The sequence below is a fragment of the Pongo abelii genome, chromosome 9 (genome assembly GCF_028885655.2).
Source record: "Pongo abelii isolate AG06213 chromosome 9, NHGRI_mPonAbe1-v2.0_pri, whole genome shotgun sequence".
NCBI lineage: Eukaryota > Metazoa > Chordata > Mammalia > Primates > Hominidae > Pongo > Pongo abelii.
The window spans coordinates 115,317,782-115,328,217 of NC_071994.2; the positions used below are offsets into that span (position 1 = coordinate 115,317,782).

The 10,436-nt window shown below is 37.2% G+C and overlaps 1 protein-coding gene across 4 annotated transcripts; it reads left to right on the forward strand.

Moving 5' to 3' along the window:
- The first annotated feature begins 2,232 nt into the window (after window positions 1-2,232).
- TEX12 (testis expressed 12) lies at window positions 2,233-7,535 on the forward strand. Of its 4 annotated transcripts, none has more exons than XM_054525075.2 (5): window positions 2,233-2,370; window positions 4,216-4,294; window positions 5,397-5,508; window positions 5,601-5,652; window positions 6,750-7,535. In XM_054525075.2, the coding sequence occupies exons 2-5, from the start codon at window positions 4,232-4,234 to the stop codon at window positions 6,892-6,894; spliced, it is 372 nt and encodes a 123-aa protein (XP_054381050.1). In that variant the 5' UTR covers window positions 2,233-2,370; window positions 4,216-4,231; the 3' UTR covers window positions 6,895-7,535. The 4 variants fall into 4 exon arrangements, with proteins under 4 accessions (XP_054381050.1, XP_054381049.1, XP_054381047.1 ...); XM_054525074.2 differs by lacking the exon at window positions 2,233-2,370 and adding an exon at window positions 2,412-3,323; XM_054525072.2 differs by lacking the exon at window positions 2,233-2,370 and adding an exon at window positions 2,412-2,776.
- Window positions 7,536-10,436: the final 2,901 nt, after the last annotated feature.

Below are 10,436 nucleotides of genomic sequence, written 5' to 3' on the forward strand. Positions count from 1 at the left end.
AATTTCTTAGCCATTTTTTTCTTGAACATGTGCTAAACTGTATTACTTTGCTAGGAAGGGAATTAGCAAGGTGGCATTTTGTTTTTGTGTTTTGCCAGTACAGAGATGATATAAAAACAGAGGGGTTCCTAGAGTCAGGGAACAAAATGCTTACATAAACACTACTTTTTGTTGGTTTGTTTGTTTTAAAAACAAGATAGGGTTTTCATTTCGGGAAGTCATAAAAACATCATGTCCTTCAGCAGTGATTACAAAGGAAGTCTGTGGCAGGGTGGCTGGAAGTGCTTGGTGTGGTGACTATCAGAAGAAAAAAAATAGTACATTTAAGAAGTATATGGTAAGAATACATACATGAGTCAAGTTGAAATAGTAAGTTTTCACCTTCCAACTGTAAAGTCCAGTTGGGCCAATTAACATGAAAGCACGAAGTGGGATCAAGTAGTGATCAGAAGCAGAGCACTAAGCAAGCTCTAATTTTAAATATTCCATTGCCAGTGAATTTTCTCCAGCTGTAAAGATGCAGAATGTGTAATTTACACATTTTGAAGTTTTGGGGCAAACACTTTTTTCTTTGATATAGAGCAATCCAAATGTCTCAGTGTCCTTTGTAATTCATAGAGTTGTTTTCAAAGATTAAATGAGATAATGATGACAGCCCTTTGAATATTTTAAAGCTCTAGATAACAATATCTATATCATCTCACTTATTCCTACCCATTTAGCTTATGCAGTGGAGGTAAGATTTAAAAAATAAAATAAAATAAAATGTCCATGGTGTTCTCTTAATCTGATGAAAGCATTTATGCATTAGGTGGAATCATTTTTCTTGGAAATATTTTAAGAATCGGATGGACAACCACCTGTTTAAATATCATACAGTGTGAAGGCTGTGAGATGAATTCCATGAGTATTTCCCAGACCCTTGGGTTTAATGAACCATTAAAAATAATAACAGCAATCATGATAATAAGGAGGAGGAGATAAACATAGTGGACAACTCTACATTTTACCAAGTAAGGACACTAAAAATGTAAGAATTTTTAATCTTTTTATTTCATAAAACTTATCTCACCTGTGCCCCAAAATTAGGAAGGACATGGTATCAGAATAAAGCACAGTCACTTTAAAGTGAATATATTTGACTCGATGAAAACTTTATACCGCTCAAGAGTCTGAAACAATAAAGATAAAAATTAAGGCAAACTAAAACTTCATTCCTTTTCCCTTCATTTTACCACAGAGGGTAAAAATTCAACACAGATTGCTATTGTTCTGGGACAGTGTTTGAGACTCCTTACTTCGCCATAGTTATCTAGGCTAGTATTTAGTTACGTGGCCTATATTTCACAATATTAGCAACTCAGATTAAACACATTGAGCGCTTATTTTCTAGGAACTTATTTAAAACAACTGGCTTCTTCACAAACAGCAAATAAATATACACACACAGAATACTTCCAAGGCTTGATGATAACTAACATTTAATCAAGCAAAAGGAAAAAAAAAGACCTTAGTAATGTATGTAAGTGTTAAATATAGTTCTCTAAGACGTAAGATTTTGTACCTGGAGCTTAGGGATGTGTGTTATTGACTTTTGTGTTATGAGGTAATTTGCTTTGTTTTTTTCTTCCACATCCACTAACTGGGCATAAGCTTGGAATGTATATCTTTGAAATTGCAGGTCAAAGCCTCCACATTAAAGCACCCGATGAGGCAAAGCTACAATTATGTAAGCCATGTGTGTTATGCAACACTTTTTGATAGCTGTTGCCAATTAAATTGACTTAACTTATTGACAGACCCAGAGAAGAATTTTCTAAGAAGGTGTGCAAAGAGGAAGAGGGGCAGTAACTGAGGCTCTGGATCTAAAAGCTTTGCTTGTGGTCCAGGGGAACACGTGATTAAAGCCTTCCTGCAAACAGAGCATCTGCAAATGCGGTTTTAAACCCTTCCTGCAAACCAAGTAAATTTTACTCGAAAAGAGGCCGTGAATGTGCTATTTTGTGTTCCTTTGCTGAGATTCTAAGCCGCTGGGACTCACCCCGGCCTTGCTTTGGCAAGTCTTCCTTGTTCTTTCTTGACCAGTTTCAGATTTTTTCCTGATTCAAACACACACATGGTGGCAGGGAGAGATTTTTGTTTCACGACTATTCCAAGTCGAGGGGAAACAGCGGGAGAAAACCGGAAAAAAGCTGCCCTTCTGTGGGCCAGGTTCTGGGAGGCTGCGGTGGGAGGGCTGTCACGTGACTCGTGCGGGGGCTGCTGGGAGTGCGGCGCGCTTCCCACCTGCACCCGCGAAGTCCAAGCAACCCGCACCTGGCGTCTTCACTCCCTCGCGTTCGCTGACGAGGAAGGTCCCCATACCGCGAAGTACATTGGCCTTGGGGTGGGGCTGGAGGGATGGGCGCCTGTGAGAATGTGACGGACTGTGACACAGGGAAGGGCGCGAGGATGGAAGCTTCCTCTGAGGGGCTCTAGTGGGGCGGAAGCAACAGTAGGGAGGAAGTGGGGGGGGCGGCGGGAAGTGAGGAAAGATGGAGGCGAAATGGCCTGAGGGGCTAGGATGGCGTTGAGAAGAGGGAGAAGACTAGAAGGAGACAGCTGCATGGGGCAGAGGGGACAGTGCTTAGTAACGGCCAGGTCACTAAGCCTAAGATGGCAGAGCTAGGGCAGTGGTCAGTGTTTGGCACACGACGAAGACCAGCCCGTCCACCAGGCCTGGATCTGCTGAGGCCTTGGGCCATGACAGGAAAACGAACTTATTTTTGCAGAAACGGTTACTTGAGTATAAGTTTTCATTTGACATAGGTGCACAGTGTTACTCTGGGAGAGAAGAGAAGGGGGTGAAGGGGAAAGGGAAAATTAGAAGGGGAAGGGAGGAGAGAAAAATTTGCCTGTTGGCTTCTCTGAAGTATTTTCCAACTCCCAAGGCAAAGTTAGCACTGCCGTGCATGTGTAGTATTTTCTAGATACTGTTAATACTATTACAGCACGTAAACTAACATACTATAAAGGTACTGGCAGGAATGGAGACGTACGATACAGAATTTACTTAACAAGCATCTTTCAAATTTGTTGTTGCTCTTTCTGTCTTCTATATATGCATATTTTATAGGACTAATCAAACAGATGCGTTAGAGTTACCCAAGTCAACATCGTTTCTCAAAAACAACAAAGTCAATTGATAACTTGAATATGGACAGGGCTCCCCTCATCTCAAAGACACAGAGACTATACCCTTCCAGGTTTCAACATTTGGACTCCTAGGGAAAATGCCTTCCGAATTTATGGAAAAGTAAAAGTAAAATTGGAGCTACTTTAAAGTAAGGTTGGACAGTGGGAATAACCTCAGACTCGAAGAGTGAGATCTCGGTTCTAGTTTAGCTCAGTCTTACTGGTGTCGCTTGATCCACTGTCACTGTCCCTGTTTTCTCACTTGTAAAAAATGAGATTGAATTAGATGAACTGTAAGACCTGTTTCAACATTAAGATTTTGTGAAGATAGAAGAATCCTTTTTTTTTTTTTTTTTTTGAGGTGGAGTCTTGCTCTGTTGCCCAGGCTGGAGTGCAATGGCACAGTCTCGGTTCACTGCAACCTCCCTCTCCTGGGTTCAAGCGATTCTCTCGCCTCAGCTTCCCTAGTAGCTGGGATTACAGGTGCCTGCCACCACGCCTGGCTAATATTTGAATTTTTAGTAGACACAGGGTTTCACCATGCTGGCCAGGCTGGTCTCGAACTCCCGACCTCAGGTGATCTTCCTGCCTCAGCTTCCCAAAGTGCTGGGATTACAGCCGTGAGCCACCGCACCCTGCCAAAGATAGAAGAATCTTAACTGAACCAGTCCTGAAACAAGGCAGAATTGCCAGAGAGACTCATTTGGCTAAGTACATAGAGAGGAGTAGTTGAAAATGATGGGACTAGTAGGCTTGCACTAGATAATACAGGACCTTGAAGGCCATATCATGGAATTTCAACTTATTCTGGAACAATGAAAGTTTTTGAGTTAAAGGAATGCAGTAATCAAAGTTTTGAAAGATTACCCAAATAGCAGTTGATAGAATGATTTAGAGGAGGGAGAAATTGAGTTTAGGAAAGTGACAGTTAATGACAGTCTAAATTAACATCAGCAGTAGGAGTGGGAAAAAGGGAAGGATTCCAGAGAGCTTGTAGCATGGAGTTTGTACCTAAATCTGGCATTGTTCTAAACTTTGTAGCTGGTGCCTTCGGAATATGATGGCAAATCACCTTGTAAAGCCTGATAACAGAAATTGCAAGAGGCCAAGAGAATTGGAGGTAAGCTGTATGCCTATGGAGCCTTAATCTTTTATTCTGTTTTACATACTACTCAAATTTCTTCCCTTTAAGAAAGCTGTGTAGATAAGTGGAATTTATCTACTTTCGTATGCCCAGAGTTAGGATTGTCCTACAACATAGCAGGAACTATGTTGATTCCAGCTGCTTTTTCACTAAATATAGGCCTCCAAGAAACTATTGGGAGATTTCTTTTTGGTAGCTTGAGATCTAGAGACAGAAGTGAGTCTGTGCCTTTATGATCCATAGGATTTTATGTAATTATTTTGCTGTGATAAGTAAGATAACTAAGTACTATAGTTACTGATCTTTTTAAAGAGCACAGTATCCTGTGCTTTACTACTGCCCCCACCAATTGATCTGTTGCATTTGGGACATGATTTGCTCCCTTGAAGATTATATTATTTTGCAAAATTTTGCAAGCATTTGGCTACTGTCTAAATTACAGTTTAGCTTCATTGCTATGAAAATATCTACTGGTTCAAGATACCAGACACTTTTTCAACAGGAGTTTAAAACCACATTTAAAGTCTAATTTAAGGCTGGGCGCATTGGCTTATGTCTGTAATCCTAGTGCTTTGGGAGGCTGAGGCAGGAGTATCGTTTGAGGCTAAGAGTTTCAGATCAGCCTGGGCAACACTGCAATACCTTGCCTCTGAAAACAAAAAACAAAACAAAACAAAAAACAAAACAAAACTAGCTGGGCATGGTGGAATGTGCCTGTAGTCCTAGCTACTCAGGAGTCTGAGACAGGAGGATCACTTGAATCTAGGAGACTACAGTGAGCTAAGATTGTGTCACTACACTCTGGCCTAGGTGACAGAGCGAGAACTTGTCACAAAAACAAACAAATGAAAAGCAAAATGTAGTTGAAAACCAAAATAAAATTTAATATATTAAGCAAAGTGTTTCTTGGGCCTGTACATTTCCTTAATAATAAAAACTCAAATGACTAAGTCATATGCTTTCTAGCATGTTTGCCTTTTTCTGAAAAATGTTTTATTTGCTTTTTCTTAATAAACAAAATGTATATGTCCTGAAGATCTTATTGACTGTACCCGTTTTTTAAATTTTGTCCTGTTAGTCTCCAGTGCCAGATAGTCCACAGCTGTCCTCTCTTGGAAAATCAGATTCATCTTTCTCTGAAATTTCCGGACTATTTTATAAAGATGAAGCCTTGGAGAAAGATTTAAATGGTGATGTATAAAATGTTTATATTTCTAAACATCAGTTTTATAATGCAGAAGGTTTGTTATATTTTATAACTTACATGATTTTTCTTGAACAGATGTGAGCAAGGAAATTAATCTAATGTTGTCTACCTATGCAAAGCTTTTAAGGCAAGTACTTATAGTATATTCTCTGGGGTCTTTATGTTAGTTTTCTTCTGGAACCTCTGTATTGGAAAGTTTAATTCTGTGGCTGCCAAACCTCTCCAGTAATTAAAACTTCGGAATTTTTTATTCTACCTCAGTCCCTTATAATAGATTAGTTGGTTATTTCCAGGGAATAGCGTCAACTTTTCCACTAAAAATCCTTTTATTTTTTTACTCTTGCCAAGCTAATTCTAGGCTGTATATATCTTGGTCTGTAATTAGATGACATTACATTTTAAATTTTATGTAAATACCTCTTTGAGAAAAATGTTTGGTGAAATTAATGATAACAGACTGATATTAAAGATAAATATTTATGTCATAGAGAGTCAGCCTTTCATATCCATGGATTCTGAATCTGTGGATTCAATCAACCACACATTGAAAATATTTGGAAAAAAAGGGTGGTTGTGTCTGTACTGAACATGTACAGACATTTTTTTCTTGTCATTATTTTTCAAACAATACAGTATAAAAACTGTTTACATAGCATTTACATGGTATTGGTCTTATAAGTAATCAAGAGATAATTTAAATTATATGGCAGAATGTTCTTAGGTTATATGCAAATACTATGGCATTTTATATAAGGGACTTGAATATCTATGAGGGATGTTCCTTTGGTATCTGTGGGGGATTCTGGAACCAATACCCCATGGATACTGAGGGATGACTGCATTTATATTTTACCTATATCTATTTTAAGACCAAATTTAATTATTTTATTAGCCTAATATGTTTTATAAAGTGTTTTTTATACACTGCTGGACAGTCCTTATACTTGGATAGTGGTTTGTGTGGCTGTAAAATAATGTATATAATTGAATATTAGTGTTATAATGTATAAGATACACTTCCTGTTGTGTCAGGAGACCTTTTTGAGTAGTCAAAAATATTTGTGGGACTAATTTTTTTTCTGAAGAGTATTAGTAAATTAATGAAGTTCTGTGGCACATAAAGCCATTTAAATGAAATAGTTAACAAATATTGTGTAATGAAGAACAACATAATGATATTGTTTATATCTACTTAGTTTAATATACAACTTTTTTTCCTATTAGTGAGAGAGCAGCAGTAGATGCATCTTACATTGATGAGATAGATGAACTCTTCAAAGAAGCCAATACTATTGAAAACTTTCTAATACAAAAAAGAGAGTTCCTGCGACAGAGGTTTACAGTGATTGCAAACACATTACACAGATAAAATATATACTTGAAATAAGCTGAGAATTTAAACCTATTATTGTTATAATGACAGAATGACATTTATGCTTTGAAAGCTCTCGAGTTGTTAAAGAAAATGTATATCTTGAATAGAGAAGGGGAAACTCCTTGAATTTCTAGGTTTAAAAAGGAACTTTTAAATTCCTTAATGTTAATATTATTGTTCATGTTAATGTCCTAAGCTGGCCATTAACATGAACTACGTCACTTTTCTTTTGAGAGTCAAATATTTAGTGCATTTTATAGAAGTGTAAATTATTTAAATCTTATGTGGATTCTTTTATTTTTTCCTTAAACTTCTTAGTGTTTCTTAAACTTCTAAAAAAGGATCCAGTTAATTTATAATGTTTAATAATATTATACTTCTAGAATATTTTGTTTAAATATCAGATAGTTTTGGAGATAATTTTGAAATTTTTTTTTATGGTTAGGATTATAAAAGAAGATTAAAACCTTAGAGGTGATTTTTCCAGTTTCTTAGAATATAATGACATAACTGTGTGCTATTTCCATTTGATTATTTTCACTATTAGTTATTATGTATGACTAATAAAAGCTCTTGGCTTAAAATTATTTTCTTGTGGTAAAAGTAGTAAAATAAAAACCAGAAATTACTCACCAGAACCTTGTATGAGTTGGCTTTTTTACACATCAACCACATCAACATGTGCAGTTAATGAATTATATTTAGAAACATTAGCAGCAGTGTGGTATGGGATAAAGATTAGTGATTCAGAAGTAAATAGATTGGCTTAAACAACAAGATGACTTTGGGAGGTCACTTCAATCCTATTATAATTGAGAAATTGAATTTGGACTGGAGGATCTATACTACTCATCTAGCTAAAAAAAAATTATCCCTTTAATGTGAAGTACTACTATGATTTTACTGAAAACTTTCTATATTATATACTACTATATGGGATAGCTGTATTAAGCAGATTTTTAAACAAAATAGCACCCATTTTTCAATCATATAGGCAGTTCAGTTTATTACATGTATGTTTTTCCAATATAAGCAATCAGAAAATTGCAAATAGTACTACAGGGAATTGTTATTCCTAAGGGAGACTGCACATTTGCCTTGCTGCCTTCTAAACTCTAAAATAAAATCTCATTTCATCACATTACTATTTTAAGGCATAAACACCACATGATGTAAATACTCATATAAGAAAAGATGACAAAAGTGAAATAAAATAATACTTGCTAAAGAAAATTGGTTAAGTGGAAAATTATTGGGTTGATAGAGGTGGTGGCACAGAATAGGTTGGAGGTCAACAAAGTAATTATTAGAAATGAATTTTTTTTTTTTTTTTGCCACGTGCAGTGGCTCCCATTTCTAATCCTAGCTACTTGAGAGACTGAAGTGGGAGGATGGCTTGAGCCCAGGAGTCTGAAGCTGCTGTGAGCTATGATTGCATCACTGCACTCTAGCCTGGGTGACAGAGTGAGACTCTGTCTCTAAAAAAAGAAGGAAAGAAAGGAAATTTTTTCAATTTTTTCTTTCTTCTTTTTTTTTTTGAGACAGAATCTTGCTCTGTTGCCTAGGCTGAAGTGCAGTGGTGCGATCTTGGCTCACTACAACCTTTGCCTCTCGGGTTCAAGCGATTCTCCTGCCTCGGCCTCCTGAGTAGCTGGGATTACAGGTGCCTGCCATCACACCCGGCTAATTTTTGTATTTTTGGTAGAGATGGGGTTTTGCCATGTTGGCCAGGCTGGTCTCGAACTCCTGACCTCAGGTGACCCACCTGCCTCAGCCTCCCAAAATGCTGAGATTACAGGCATGAGCCACTGCGCCTGGCCAAAAGGAAATTTTTTAAAACTAAATACAACCAGAAGATTTGTGAGTTAATACGACATGTCATCTGGATTTCGACCCACCATCATTAAGAAATGTTCTTTTTCTAAGCATTTATTACTAATATGAAAAATAAGGCCAACAGATTGTTTCAGACTAGATTTCATAATATGCTTGTTATATCCTGATGGTATCACCATTGTTTAATAGTTCTTCCCTTTGCAGGTTCAGAAAATTGATTTGATCATTTCATTTGATATGATTAAGACTGGAGAACTGATTTTAAGTCACAATGTGTTTACTGTTCAGCACTGTTCAGAATTGTTATACCTTGTAGTATAAAGGTGCCTGAAAGCCTAATCATGAAGGCTTATTTTTTAAATCAAATTTGGATGGCTTTGGTACCATTCATGTAGACAAGAGTAATTCTCTTGGCCAGGCATGGTGGCTTACACCTGTAATCCCAGCAGTTTGAGAGGCTGAGGCAGGCAGATCACTTGAGGTTAAGAGTTCGAGACCAGCCTGGCCAACATGGCGAAACCCTGTCTCTAATAAAAATAAAAAAAAGTAGCCAGGTATGGTGGCGTACACCTGTAGTCCCAGCTACTCAGGAGGCTGAGATAGGAGAATCACTTGAACCCGTGATGCAGAGTTGCAGTGAACTGAGATTGTGCCACTCTACTCCAGCCTGGGTGATAGAGTGAGACTCTGTCTCAAAAAAAAAAAAATTAAAAAAAATAATAATTATCTCACAACTGGAGAAATGCTATTGCAGGAATACCATTGCCCTTTAATTTACACTTATAATGTTACTCTTTACTATTTCAATAAAGTCTCACAAATTTATAAGTTACTTTTCATTGATTACTAATAAAAATATATACCGAACCATCTTTGTACTCTGCTATATGTATATTAAGACACTCCCTTCTGACAATTTTAACCACTTCTTTCTTGAAATACAATTTTGCTAGGAAAACATGTTAATGTTAAAAGCAACTCTGTGGCAGTGCTGTGGGAGTTACTAGAGGACCTTTTGGTAAGGGAGTCAGAGAGGTAGATTTTAAATTGGATTTTTGAAAAGGAAAGGGGATATTTCAGGCACGGGAAAAGTTTCTTCAGTGGCACAGAAGGACAAACATCATGGTATGTTAGTCACTTTGCTGGGATGATAATTCACGAAGGGGAATAGTGTATGGTCTAAAACTCCTGGAGAGCAGGGACAATCTTGTTTCTTGGTATTCTTACTTTGTAGCACAGTATTTGCTACATTGGTGCTAAAAATGTTAAATTAATAAAGTCATATACATTTTAAGGGCATACTTTCACTCATGCTAGATTGTCAGAAAATGTTCTGTAAAATTAATGAATAGAAAAGAAAAGGAAGGATGAAGTGATTTAAAGGCAGAGAAAAAGGATGAAAGGTAAATTGTTGCCAGATTGTAGAGTCCTCTAGTGGCAGTCTAAATTCGGACTTTATTCTGTGTCGGAATCTTCCAGAAGAGTGGCATAATAAAATTGATGCTGTGCATCAGGATAAACGGACTTAACTATAGTGTGAGAACAGTTTTGAAAAAGAAAAGTTTAGGGAGGGGGAGACCACTATTGGTGGTCTAATTTTAATATTTCAAACCGCTACTTATTATAGATAGGGTGTTTGGACGGTTGTCATGGGAATAAGCCCCGCCCCTTAAGCCGCCTCCTCTCTTTGACCTGTCAGT

Excerpts from the sequence above, each read along its gene's own strand:
- TEX12 (XM_054525075.2), top strand. The coding sequence starts at position 4,232 with ATGATGGCAAATCACCTTGTAAAGCCTGATAACAGAAATTGCAAGAGG. Across the intron at positions 5,509-5,600 it reads CTTGGAGAAAGATTTAAATG|ATGTGAGCAAGGAAATTAAT; the intron begins GTGATGTATAAA and ends TTTCTTGAACAG. Across the intron at positions 5,653-6,749 it reads ACCTATGCAAAGCTTTTAAG|TGAGAGAGCAGCAGTAGATG; the intron begins GCAAGTACTTAT and ends TTTTCCTATTAG.